The sequence below is a fragment of the Ambystoma mexicanum genome, chromosome 14, assembly GCF_040938575.1.
Source record: "Ambystoma mexicanum isolate Mex_15411 chromosome 14, UKY_AmexF1_1, whole genome shotgun sequence".
Classification (NCBI taxonomy): domain Eukaryota; kingdom Metazoa; phylum Chordata; class Amphibia; order Caudata; family Ambystomatidae; genus Ambystoma; species Ambystoma mexicanum.
In genome coordinates this window covers 208,085,566-208,100,090 of record NC_090940.1, presented here as the reverse complement: position 1 = coordinate 208,100,090, position 14,525 = coordinate 208,085,566, and the positions used below count along the sequence as shown (strand labels likewise).

At 43.8% G+C, this 14,525-nt stretch overlaps 1 protein-coding gene across 6 annotated transcripts in view; it reads right to left on the bottom strand.

The window, feature by feature from the left end:
• Positions 1-211: 211 nt before the first annotated feature.
• SYT16 (synaptotagmin 16) overlaps positions 212-14,525 on the bottom strand; it is a 695,358-nt gene continuing 681,044 nt past the window's right edge. For all 6 annotated transcript variants that reach the window (XM_069638935.1, XM_069638933.1, XM_069638936.1 and 3 more), the window contains one exon: positions 212-1,077. In XM_069638935.1, the coding sequence (XP_069495036.1) occupies positions 764-1,077 (314 nt within the window). In that variant the 3' untranslated portion in view covers positions 212-763. The remainder of the gene's footprint in view (positions 1,078-14,525) is intronic.

Sequence of the window (14,525 nt, the reverse complement as noted above, 5' to 3'; positions counted from 1 at the left end):
TAAATGTGTCTTGAGTGCTCGGATATACACAGTTTAGTTGCATGCCCAATTTGGTGAAGTTTCACTGTGTTCAGAAAAAAAATGACAGATGAAAATGCAGTACAATTTTAACTACACTGTGTCGAGTTCAGATTGTGGAAATTTGTATTAAAAAATTAACATACATCCAAAAACATAACAGAAGTGTGCAACCCAATAATCACAACTCAAAGGCACTTGAAACTTTACTTGAAAGTTTGCAGCAAAATATTTAGTGCGTTTTCATGCTAGTGAAAATATACTATACAGTCTGAAGTACAATAGTATCAAAGAGTCATTCAGAGCAATTTAAAAATGCTAGGAAAAACAACTGATCCTGTTACATGCATTTGTAGATCACTGTACAATGACGTCAGGTTCTTAACAGCATTTGCATACATTATTGGTTCCGGTGAAAAGGAAGATAATTTAGTGCAGAAGGAAAGAGCAGTTTGATACAGAATAAATCACTTAGACAGTGAAATCAGCAGTGCTGGCTTAGTCTTAGTTTGTGAGATAAAAGCAATTTAACCTTATATTGTCAGTAACATACACAGTACATTTCCATCTATGTTAAGCAGAAGTTCACTACTCTATAAAGCCCATTTCGGATAAAAAAAGGTTTTCATGAATAAAAAATGTCCTCTGCTTGTTCATGTGTTCATTTGTTATCTGCTGAGAAGCAAAACACACTGATGGATATTGAAGGACAAACAAACAGTCTATCTTTGCCGAGGCCGGACTGTTAGGACTCCAGTAGGGTATGCCACCGGCAGATCTGCTGCCCACGTGAGTCTTTCATTTCCAACCAGTGGCTTTGCTCTTCTTCACCGCTGCTGTTCTGACCGAGTGACAGCCAGCCAATCATCTCCTTGCGCTTCATGCTGCGCCTGTTGTAGATGGAAATCATCAGCGTGACGTCGGAAAGCTGGAAGAGGGCGACCTGGAAGATGAAGGTCTCCTTGTAGATGGGGTTTGGTTGGCCTCGTCGAATCGAAGTCTTGCAGCGAGACATCTCCTGACCCACCGAATTGAGAAGGCTCAGCTTTCCATAGGTATCTAGGACAAAAGAATGCATAGAAAAAATAAAAATGAGAAAACAAATCAGAATGGAACCCTTTTTCTTAATTCCTCGCCCTCACGTCCATGTCAGATACAAAGAATTGTAGATGGGTAACTGGGCAATACCACACCAAGTGGTTTTAAGTGACCTCAGATGGGCAATGTGAGGGAAGCACGAGCTGGCAAAGATGCTACTTTGAATACTGTGGTCAAGTGAACAACTTTGTTGATAGGTGCTCATCTACAATTGCATGCTTTGTATGGCCCCTCCTCTTCAGCATCCCATTCTCATCCTTCTCACAGTGGACCAGCAGTTTAGGGGGTTTAAACGGATACATGACGAACACATCGGCAACCTGGGCTGGAGAGAAATACCTGGGGTCCCGCCACCCTCTCCTAATTCCCTCTAGTGGCACTCACCTTTCTCTCCCCATGCACTGAAGTCCTGGGACAGCAGAGAGAAAAAGCTGTATATCCCTGTCTTGAGGTCACGCCAGTGAAATATGACTCGATATTGCGCTGGTGCTAGGTCATAGTAATGGAATACATCACTTGGAATCCTTCTTGATATGGTAATGGATCCCCATGGAAGCCACATAAACGCGGAGGTTTTCCATAATAGTCTCTCAAATAGTTATGCTCTGGAAGTAGTTCATGTATGCTACGCTGAAGCTCACAGTATGCATGATGCATGTCACTGTGCTGAGAATCAAAGTGAAAGCGCAGCCCACTCACGCGTCCCGGGGAAGTGGCATGGTCCTAAGGCCCTCAGTGCATTTGGTGTTTGTGGAAACCACACGTCAGTGCACAAGATACAAAATCCGCACTCTGGCCATACTAACATACTTGTGATGAAATCCCACACTTCATAGATTAAATAATAGACGATAATTAAAATATGTTTGATCCAACAGAGGAACAGAGAAAATGATGTATCCACTGAAAAAGTAGCAAAGAAGAGGAGAGACAAACACTAGGAAGTTACACCATGAACTAGAGCGATCAGGATAGGACTATCTAGGTCATATATTTATGTTTTTAAAGTTACAAATTGGTCCATGCTTTGATTGGAAATATAGTCAGTTTTGGTCAATGTTTTCTGTGCTGCTGTATGTTTTAACTAATGGAAGAAAACCTAATACTCACCTAAGTATTGTTAAAATAATGAGTATTTGCATTTCTTGCTTTATAAAGTGCTTTCGCAAAGCACTGCACACAATTTGGCAAAGTAAAACAATATATCCATGAGGAAGATCAAAATTACAACAGAGAGGAGAGCAAGATGACCTTTGAGAAAAGAACGGAATAAGGAAAGAGCGGGAAAGGCTCGGACAGCAAGAGGAAGCGAGTCCCAATGTTTGGACTCAAGAAGTTAGAAAGAGCAGAAACGGGATTGTGCACAGGGAAGTGTGTGAACTGTCAGAAGAAACATGAGACAGAAAGTTCATGAATACATTTAGAGATAATACAAAGAAAATGAGAGCAAAGGCGGGATTGATATGGAAGACAAACATTGGACTGGAGAGAATTGGACAGAAGTGAGACACAGAACATAGTATGAATAGCAGAGATAAAGATTGAAAGCAGGGTACAGTAAATAGGCTCGCAGACCAATTATCAAACCAGAACATCAGTCAAGTCGAGAAAAGACAAGTGTAGCGATAAGAAATGTGGTTGTAAGAAAGGCCAGAGAAGGCTGAGCTTTACGGCTATTAAAAAAGATGGACACGACACAAGTGAAAAATATTAGAGCTAAGACATGATGAAGAATGGGTGGAGTCAAGGATGAATGCAAGCTTTTGCATGCAGATAGTGAAAAGGAAATGGCACAGATAGGAAATGACAGTATGCAGATAGAGAGGAGCAGGAATATTTAAAGTGGGGAAACATTTACTCCGTTTTTGTGGTATTAAGATATAGCAAATTAGAATGAGTATATCCATGATTTAGTCACCAACAGAGAAGCAGCAGGAGTAGCGTGAAGCAAGTCAGAGAAGGAGGAAAAAGAGACAAGATCTGGAAAACATTGGCATAGAAGTGGCAAGACAGGACAAATTAAGTAATAATAATGGCAAGAGAATACATGTAGAGTAAAGACAGAAGAGGACCAAGAACAGACCCCTGGGGTACACCATGATGCAAGGCAAAGGTAGATGTACTATCTCATCTAGGGAATCTCTGTTACTCTGCATCAAACTGGCTGAGTGGCACAGGCTCACGTGTGGGTGCAGCATGTTGAAGACTAATGAGTCGTGAACCAGAAACAGTTGTGGCTACGCTCAGTATCAGCAATGCAAACTGCAAATCCAGGCCATAGCCACTGCACATTGGGAGTGCAATGGGCATTGGTTTGCAAAGGTTATTGGGATAGACATGCTCCAGAGGAAAACCTTTACTCTATAAAGTCAAAGCAACAGCTCAGAGAGGCAGAGGTGGATTGCAGACTGCAATACTTAAGGAAACATTGACTGAAACATTCATGGCTTACTTGTTGGAATCCGAGACTTAATTGGATGTGCTTTGTGTGACAGAGAGAAGGAATGGTGAGAATGAGGGAGTGGTGGCAAGGCTCTGTTTTGTGGGACAAATACAGGAATAAACTGGAAGATTAGATTTCACAACAGTTAAGCGGAGACCTGTAGAGGCAGGGCGGGGCATAGGGGGGAGCGGAAGGCTGCTCCCTGTGCTATGCTGAATTAACCTCTAAGTGGAACTTTATATTTTAAAATCCCTGCAATTCCATGATAGGCCAGTCTACCTAAGGGCATAAGGAATGGTAGGCGAGAGGGCTTGGTTTGTGTTCGATATTATCAAAGAATCCTGCTATGTTGGAACAGCTGGAACGAGGAAAGGTAAAAAGAGGTGGATAGGCCTTTTGGGAAACTCAATTTAAAGGTTGGCTGGGCTGGGACAGAGGCAGTTGCATGTCAAACAGAGCAACATGTGGCTAATGTTTCCTCACATCGAGTGGCTGCCTAGGGAGCTACATCTAGAGGCTCCCTAGGAAAACCTGCTTGCTGGGATCTCATAATTTCCCTATCAGCCAGTCTACATCAGGAGAAAAGGAGCAAGAGACGAGAACACTCTGTGCTGCATAATCTGATGTGGTGGAGTAAATGGCGGTGGGTTGAAGCTTTGGGGACATTGGCAGACCTCCCACATGTATGGTACCTTTTAAAAGTAGGTGCAGCAGGCGCAGAGGCAGTCAAATCACAGCCTCAACAACATATACTGCTACAGCCATTTCAGCGTTTACGGGGAGCCTCCCTGTTAGTAAATCTAACCTTTGGCTGAGATTATGGGCCATTCTCTCTCGGGAGATAAGGGATGAGAGGTGTGGGTGTCTCTCTATAGGTGGCGTGGTCAACAGACCATTAGAAAGTCGTACCTACAGGCAGGAGCCTTCATTAAGATCAATGGCCTGAGGCACTGCCTGCCACACGCCAGACTCTGCAACATGTGACTGACACTGCTCCAACCCTGTTGGTCCTGCAGGCTTCTTAAAGGAACCTACCTGTTTGGAAATCTCTCTGTTGTATATCACTGCTGGGTAGTTCCACTCATGTGAAGGAGGCACGTTTTGTGTTGGACATAGCACAGCATCTGTGGTCATATGTACTTTGATCACAGGGCTGCATTCAGGCCACTGCTCTACCCTGCATATGATGTATAAATCATGTACAGGGCCATAGGAGTACGTGGGAAATTTCTGGTAATATCACCACTAGTCTAATGTCAATAAAAGGGTTTACAAAAACAACGGGCACACTTTTTTTGATCACAGCTGAATACTCACACTGTAGGAGTACAAGTGAAGGCACAAATCATACCATATATATTCAATCTTGATAAATAAATATACAAATATAGCCACAAGCAACAGCAGTTTAGAAGTCATTCTCCTAAACGCGCTAGACAATAGTTCTTTAACTAGTATCTGGCATAAGAATCATTATGGCAGTCGGGGTTCAGTACTGGGCACTCCCACAGGGTGCTGGCTGATATTGTACCACAACATCCAGAGGATAGGGTCTACACAGTGACAGGCATGGGCAATACAGCTGATCACTTTTAGGGACTGAAGGCTCTTGAGTTACTTTAGAAGTTCAGAGTGATTTTACATCACCTTGTCCATGGGTCCAATGAGACGTTCACGAAAAGAGGGATTGAGCATGGGCTTACATAATGGCTATAAGGCTTTGCTCAAGACCCAAACAGTTTGCCAAGCTATAGAACCTAATTGTTAAAATACAATGTGGGGTTGTGCAAATCATCAGTCACGGGGAAAGCTGCAATGCACAAGTGGGGAATCTAGTTAAACTGAGATGGCACAAGGCACTATGTATTAACCAATCTTCAACGGCTGGACAGCGTGCAGGCAACAGGTAATTCTTCCCCATATAGACACCATCAGGATGTGGGTGATCCCTGAGGAACATGCTTCTGTGACCAGCCAGGGTGAGGGGAATTCTGCTCAAGGGCCTGTAAAATAACACCTGGTCCCAAAGAGAAAGGTTGAGCACCGCAAAGGGTAGGCCATTGCATAAAGGTGATGTCTCCAGGCCCACTGTTCTTGATCGGGCTTCCAGAGCACCTCACCTCAAGGTGAAAGGATGAGATGCCACTTCTGGATCAGAACTTGTGCTGTATGTCACAGGAAACAGAGGGGATTTGATTGCAAGGCAACATCAGTTTACAAGACTTTAAACAAGTAGACTTAGAGGAAGGCCTCCTATATGAGAGATGGCCACCGGTAGAGGGACAGCCATGATTCTAGGAGGAGGATGTTGGCAGGTCAACACAAGTCACTGATTGCTTCCCAACTTCTACAGAGACCAGTTTAAGCGGCTCCCTACTACTCGTTACAATTCAAGAATTTCCAGCCAGAGTGGCCCTTATTTATTGTGAGTAGAGGAACCTAAAATGTTTGGATCAAAAGCCAGCTTCCCTCGGAGGAACATTACATGATACAAGGAACTCTCCTCAAAGGGAGACTCACAACTACATGTATACCATCATCTCATTCCGGATTTACTGATGTTTCTAATGACACTACCCAAAATAATTGCCAAAATATTTGTTTGTGATCTCGGTTAGTAGTACAAAGTGGTCTTCATTTTGTGTGAAATCAATTTCCTAGACTGGTTTTCCTTTAATAATATTTTAAAGAGCCCTTTTGTCACTTGGTAATTGCTGTTTTCCCTTTGCCTGTCTGACCCATATTAACTTATTATATGGAAAATGTAGGCTTCTCTCCAGATTTGAATAGTCAGCTTAACTTTATCCCCCTAAATCCAGACAAAAGGACAGACCTTCTCAGTAGGTACCCTGACTACTCTAAGAACAAAATGGGTAGAAACAGACTGCCCACTGGAAAATGATTCTTCTGGAGGTCATCACAGGGCTCGAATAAACTAGGACAATTGAAAAGATCCTGCTGGAGTTTCAGAGACTAAAGAAATGGCTACCCTGCGGCAAGCAGTTCAGCAACAACCATGAAGAATTGAAATGTCGTGACACATTTCCATCCTGTTAACTGCCATTGAAATATCTTGCTACATCATGTGTCAGAAAAAGGGCATAGACAATTGTAAATTAATTTAGTTATTTGGGTTTTAGAATATGCTTCCCAGTGATGAAGCTGTTTGAGAGTACCAGGGGTCACACAGAGGCACACGGAGAGAAAGTAAAGTATGGTAGTGTTCACAGTTAGGCAATAGGTTACATACATGGGTCTGGGTGAAAGCTTTACATGGCAAGTTTACAATCTAGAATAAGTGATTGTTTACAAAGTATTGATCACATTGTTATCCTGATCGTCGGCACAGGAAGTGACCTGTGCTGCCTTCGCTTGAGAGGCCGAATTGTAAACTTTCAAAGTGAGGTTTTATGGAACGATCGCAATAACAGGAAGGTTTTTAAGACCTTGATGAGCATCAGATGATCTTGTTGAGTTCTTAGGTTTTGAAGTCATTCTATAGTCTTGGGACTGGAGTGGCTAGTCTACATCCACAGATATGATTTTATTTGCCGAAATTACTTGTGCATAAACGTCACTTACTGGAGGATCTTGGGTTTGTTGATGGAACATATGGTTGGGAGGAATATTCCCTAATGCCTTGTAAGTGATGCATAGAACTTTAATGGAGAGCTTGTACTTTTCTTGGAGATAGTAAATGGGGTGTTAAGCCGGGAGAGAGCTCATCTCTTGTTGCCCAAGGTTTACTCAGACACTCAGTTGTAGCTGTTTCATGACTCTTTGTGGAGCACTTATGAGTATGCATTTGAAGTAATAAAAGTGGGATAGGTCCAACTCTTTCACCATATCAGGTGTTTGCTTGGGTGCCAATAGAGGTAGAATCGTTTCCTATGAAAGGAGTTATAAATTAGCCTTTTACTAACAGCATAGTAGGATCCAATTGAATTGCATAACCTCTTCTTACTGACATCAGGCACAAAGTACATAAGAGGTTAAAGCTAGCTATATCCATAAAGACAAAACTTTCTTTATTCAAGATCAGGGGTGTTGCTAGGTATGGATCTGGGGCTGTGGTAATGGTGGGACCAGGGGCTAGGTATTGCCTTTTGGTTGTAGCCCCTCTGCTTCTATCCAGAGCTACAACCAAAAGACCTGGGGCTATAGCCCTCCTCCCCATAGTGGTGCCTCTGTTCAAGATGATCCTTTTGCTCTATTCACAAATATTCCTGTATAGTTGCCCCACCAGTTCTTATCACACTTATTTTTGGGGATGAGCAAACACGATTAGTCTGATATGCTAACATTAACATATGAGTTTGGTGGTCTCAATATAACATGACACTCTATTCATTGCCTTGATCGTCCAACACTTTACCCCCAACTGTGCTTAGTAAGGAAGTTGCACACCCCTCCCCACCTTCCCCCACCCCCTGAAATGCTGGAATCTACTCTCCTATCACATCTATAGACAGTCCTGGCAACACATTTGGCCTGCTATAAACTGCATATTAAAGGATAGTTCCGGGACTTTTTTTTTATTGTCCCTACGGGTCGGCCATGTGTTTGTAAGCATAAATCGGTAGATCGTAGGAAACTTTCCTATGGACCTTACCCGACTTTTCGCCCATTATCGCACTCGAAATCAGCCTCCATTTTGTGATAATCCTATCATTCCGCCGCATCGACCTGGCTCACCTGCCTTTGCGGCACTAAATCAAATCCCCCGCCCCTGAGCCTGACATCAGCAGACGCGTACTGCCCATTTCAAGCACGTCTCGTGTCAACAATCGCTGCGCCTCAGCTATTGACGTGTTGCCATGGAAATGGCAGGACGCCTCTTTCCCCAATAAGTATAAACAGACCGTTTCACAACATACAGCAGCAGATTTTCGATTCCATTCCTCTCTCTGTGTTACTTTGAGTATTCTGTGACTCGTTTCAGTGCTCTGGTCAGCTACCTTCGCCGCTTGTAGCCCGTGTGAACACCTGTACCATCTCTGTAAATTATTTTACTATCTTTACCGCACAATGGCCACAATAATGCCGTATATGTACGAGCCCGAGTACACCGAGGAGGAACTACTGGAAAGGCAAGCACGCGAAAACGATGGGGATTCGGACGGCAGTTGGGAGGACCAGTCAACGGATGAAGAGCCTGGACCATGTCGCATGGACGGCGTCTCCACCTGGTGCACGTGCAATCGGTGCGAGCTAATGCCAACTGAGGAGGAGAACTGCTGCTGCCGTGAAAATTCCGGGTGCTTGGCCTACATTTCGGAAAGCGAGCAAAGTCTGCAGGAAGGCGAGCAAAGTCCGCAATGCATCACCGAGCTGCCAGAGTTCAGGGAAGCCTGCCTCTCACGGACAGTGTTGAGGATGATGATGGTGCTTATGCATGAACTTCGTGGCACTGTTCGTCCGCGTAATCCGAGTAACGGGTAAGTATACTCTGTTTGTGATGTCAGTGATGCCACCACTATTTCATGGTCGTCTCCCACATATAAAATTACATTTACATATCATTCGAACGCATGTAAATTGGTTCCATATAGTGCATTTTCTAGATATAATTTTTTTCTAAGAAAAATGACATGTGTTACCTGAATCGACATTGATAAGAAAGTTTGGTCAGTTTAATACAGTTTGCATCTTTTTTTTTCACAGGTGGTACAGGCTGGTGGCCTATCGTTGCTTCACTTGGTGGCTTCACGGGAGGCTCGGACACCGCGTTCGGAGAGTAATACCTGCCTGTGCGGTACTTGCCATTAGACAACATTTCCCCAGTGACAGTGGACAATACCGCGGATTTTCCCTCGATGTGCTGCAACCTCAACTTTACAATGTGTAATGTTTATTATTTATGTTTAACTAAAATCTAAAATAAAGCCCAACATATATTTTAGCAATGGTTGTTTTGATTTTTTAAATGAATCTAGTGTGTCTCCGTTGAATAGCCTTCCAGTGCCTTGTCTTGTCACACCACATGTCTCCGGCCAGCATCCTCCCTCACGCTGGCCGCACACCTTCAATCCACATAACCGTTGAACCCATATATGCAGCAGTCATACATATATTATTTTGTGGGTTGGCATCAAGCGTTGGCAATAAAAAGCTGTTGGATTTTATTGATACAAAACATGGTTATAGGTAAATAATAAATATGGTTGATCATAATAAATCCTCTTTTTGGGCACCGGGTACAGAGATGACCCCCATATATTCTCCTGGGAGGGTGAGGTATTTATAAACTCACCCCCCTGCCTTCCATGTAGTAGATCCTGCAGCCATCCTCTTACATTCAGTTAGATGGCCTCTCCTTGGTGAGGCCCTGCGGCAAACGGGTCTTGTCTGCACGACCACCGCCCCGATCCACCCCCCCGCCCTATCAAAGGCAGTTCGCACCGGGGTACTTGTGCTGGCAAGTGTAGCTGTCAGGGAGCGATAAAGGCCAAGAGGTGCCAAAGACCATGTACACTTCAAAGTGGTCTATAGAGCATGGGTTGTTGTTCCCATGTCTACCTCCAGACCCCGTGTCTCCTGCCAAGCATCCACCCTCACGCTGGACGGCCCCCTGCAATCCACATAAGTGTGTCTCCATTCACGAGTCTTCCTGTGTCTTGTCTGCACGACCACCGCCCCGATCCACCCCCCGCCCTATCAAAGGCAGTTCGCACCGGGGTACTTGCGCTGCTGGCAAGTGGAGCTGTCAGGGAGCGATAAAGGCCAAGAGGTGCCAAAGACCATGTACACTTCAAAGTGGTCTATAGAGCATGGGTTTGTTGTTCCCATGTCTACCTCCAGACCCCGTGTCTCCTGCCAAGCATCCCCCCTCACGCTGGACGGCCCCCTGCAATCCACATAAGTGTGTCTCCATTCACGAGTCTTCCTGTGTCTTGTCTGCACGACCACCGCCCCGATCCACCCCCGCCCTATCAAAGGCAGTTCGCACCGGGGTACTTGCGCTGCTGGCAAGTGGAGCTGTCAGGGAGCGATAAAGGCCAAGAGGTGCCAAAGACCATGTACACTTCAAAGTGGTCTATAGAGCATGGGTTTGTTGTTCCCATGTCTACCTCCAGACCCTGTGTCTCCTGCCAAGCATCCCCCCTCACGCTGGACGGCCCCCTGCAGACCGCATAATGCCACGACATATACACGTCATTCATTCACAAACACACCCCTGTTTCGAATTCTTTATAACCCACTTCATATTTCTAATGAGAACTTCTTTGCGCTTTGCTAGTCAACCCGTGAAGGTGCTGGTTATCTGCTCTTCGTCTCTGTGAACTTCCGTGACCACTTTGAGCAAACTCGTCAGTTTGCAACCTGTGAACTGCTCCCTGTTCTACGACAAGAAACTACTCTGATCCCTGCATCTAACTGTTTGTTCGTCAAGGTAAGTCCATGTACCATAATCATTTTGCGTCCAATTTTTTAATTTATATCTATTTGCTAGTAGTCATCAAATTGCATCCATGTTTTCTTTTCGTTCACGACAGTACATGCAAGGAACTAGTCACATGTTCTGAGTTTAGTCAAATTACTTTTTCTATTTTTTGAAAGTTATTGAAATACTTATCCGCATGTGAATAACGTGTATAGTTCCAAGAACCAAAACGGACCTTGCATTGAACCTTTTATGTGTCATTTAATGTTTTAACACATTGGTATTCATAGAGAATTGTTGATCTTTACTTTTCAGAACTTTCCATAATGCCTGCCTGTTCCATTGGCGGTTGCCCTTCGAAGACCCATAACAAATCTGAAGATACTATAATGCATGTTTTCCCTAAGACAATAGATCAGATAAGAGAATGGGTCCGATATTGCGGATATCCAGCCTCTGAGCTAGAAAGTAGAGTCCTTGAAGTCTTTGCGGACAAGAGGGGTGATCGATACCGCATCTGCAGCAGGCACTTTAGCCCAGACATGTACTCCACATCATTGCTAATAAAGAAGAAAACACCGCGAGCGAGGCGAAAATTGCTCTCAACCGCTATTCCCACTCTATTCGTCCACATCCCTCCACTGGTGAGTCAAGTTTACGTATTTGTCTCTCGGCCTTGCGGTAGTGTGTAGCATTAGCTAACAATAATTTCCCCATTTATGTATCCACTCAATATGAAGGCGGAAGATTCTCCATCCGTGTCGTTATTGCAGTCATCAGCCACTTCAAGCGCCTATCGGGTAATCTTACTTAGCTATTCTGACACTGACTTGTTTTAGGCATGTAAATCAATAGTTTTAATTGATCGTGTAATCATTTTACCTAATGGTACACCACAGTACTCGTCCTCTAGTCTTTGTTTTCAGTTATAATTATTGTTATCCAAAATAATGCAAGTACTGTCTTTCAGGGAGATGCTGAGGAGTCCAACGCATTGACGACAACCGTAGATGTCACTCAGATGCTCGAGGTACGTTTCCGGACAGTTCCATCGATGGAGATCATCAGATCTTGCATTCTTGTAGCGTGATTGTTACACACAATGTTTCTTTCGTTTTTAGCCATTGGTATGTCCTTCTGTCGTCGCCCTCCTATGTGTCTTCTTTTTTCAATATTGTGTTCATTACTAATGAAAGTCCTATGTTTCAGGGAGTCGATGGAGCATTAGTCCAAGAAGAAGGGGGAGCATGCAGTTACGGGTCGGCGCAACAGCTTGCAGAAGTGTGCACCGCAGTTACAGCGTCCCTTGATGTTCTTATGCATTTCGAGGTATGGATACTGACAGATCAATCATGCGAGATCAAATGACGTGATTACATCCGCTATACTTCCTTCTTTATTAACGCAAGTACTATGTTTCAGGGAGCTGACGGAGCTTCTTCAACAAGAACATCACCCCTAGTAGTTGATGCAGATCTCTGGGTGGTGACACTTCCAACGATGGAGCAAATCGAATCATATTTAGATATCCATTATTTATTTTAGACAACTGATCATTTGTGCAGGTCTATTTAGATGAGCCGTTGACGCCTGCAGAAAGTTTATGTTCTTTTAAACAAAATAGAAAACCATACTAATGCAATTACTGTGTTTCAGGGAGTTGCTGAAGCGTCATCTTCAATAATATCATCAATGGAAGTCTATGCGGAGCCCGAGGTATGGATCTTGACAGTTCAATCTAACTAGATCAACAATGCGTGAACTATTGTCGTTTGAATGTTCTACACAATGCGTTCATTCGTGTTTTGCTATTGAGATGTACGTATGGGTATTGGTCCCCAAGTACATTTTGTGTTTTCAATATTATTATACATACTAATGAAAGTTCTATGTTTCAGGGAGTCGATGGAGCCTCAGTGAGTGATGGATGTGCTTATCATGAAAATATAGTCGTTGCAGCGCGAGAGGAAGTGGAGACATGCACACACGAGTCGGAGCAACAGCGTCCAGATGTTGAATTTCTAGGCAAGAAAGTTTCAAAGAAAAGAAAGCAAAAGAAGGTTAGTGTCCTGTTCACTATATTATGTTGTCTTTCACTGTCAATAGTTCAATACTGTAAGTTGTGTTTAAACTGAACATCCCTTTTCTAATCTGTCCTCTAGTTGCGAGTGGGTGTAAGAACTAGATCTACACAGACAGTGAAGCGAACGAGAGATGTTGCTTGTCAAACCTTTTGGCAGGGACTTGAGACTGGAGATGCATCGTGCCAATGGGAAGAATATGAAGTGATTGACAACGGAGCTATACCACCACCAGCCATTGATAGTGAATGTCCTCCTGGTAGTTTGGATGCAGTCGGAGATCAATTCACAGAATCCACACCCGCAAAAAATAAGAGCGCGCGAAAGTTGAAGACATTGTTTTTTTCTCCCATCTCCGGACAAGGAACAGATGTTGCAATGGAAGAGAATGAAGTGGACGACAATGAAACACCATCAATATCACTCAGCATAGCGGAAGACGATATCAGAGATTGTACCTTTCATGCGAGTGACATGTCCTCAACGTTACAGGCCGAACCAGCTGGGATGCAGAGTGACAGTATAAGGAAAGAGGCCAAATTCATTGTATTCGATAGCTGTTTGATGGATATTATTATGATGATGAAATGTGGGCATTGGGTTGGTGGGGAAGTATGTGGGGAGCCATTGATTAATGTGACTCGTGCAATTCGAGGCACTAACCTTAAAATACATGCCACCTGTACACAATATCATCCGTTCGCATGGTCTGCACAACCCATGCTGGGGCAACTGCCAGCAGGCAATCTACTTTGTGCAGCGGCCGCACTTTTTAGTGGTTCAAGTTTTAAAAAGTTACAGTATTTCTTTCAGTTTGTGGGAATCCATTTCATTGCGAAAAGTCAGTTCTACAAATACCAAACCGATTATCTATTTCCAGCCATCAGCGAAGCTTGGAGAATGGAAAAAATGTCAATGGAAAGTACATTCGCGGGCAAACGCTTCAGGCTAGCCGGTGATGGACAGTGCGACAGCCCAGGATTTTCAGCCAAGTACTGCACCTACCACTTTCAGGACATGGAAAGTAAGAAAATTGTGAGTTCGGTGGTCGTGCAGGTGTCACAAAGTACATCCTCAGTGGCCATGGAGAAAGTTGGCTTTGTAGCATCATTGCAAGAACTACAATCGCGGGGAATGGTGATCGACCTGATAGCCACGGACAGACACGTTTCAATTGCCAAGACAATGAGAGAAGAGTACAAAAATATAAATCACCAATTTGACGTATGGCATCTTGCAAAAACAATCAATAAAAAATTGTCGGCTGCAGGAAAAAAAAAAGATATGCAAGGTATTTCACAGTGGTCCAAGTCAATCAGCAACCATCTTTGGTGGAGCTCAAAAACATGTGAAGGGTCGTTGGAAATTCTACTGGAAAAATGGCGGTCAGTAATGTTGCACTGTAGCAACGTACATCGATGGTCGACAAATGAGCATTTCCACAAATGTGAACATGGCCATTTGTCCACAGAGGAGGCACGGAAGAAGAAGTGGTTGATTC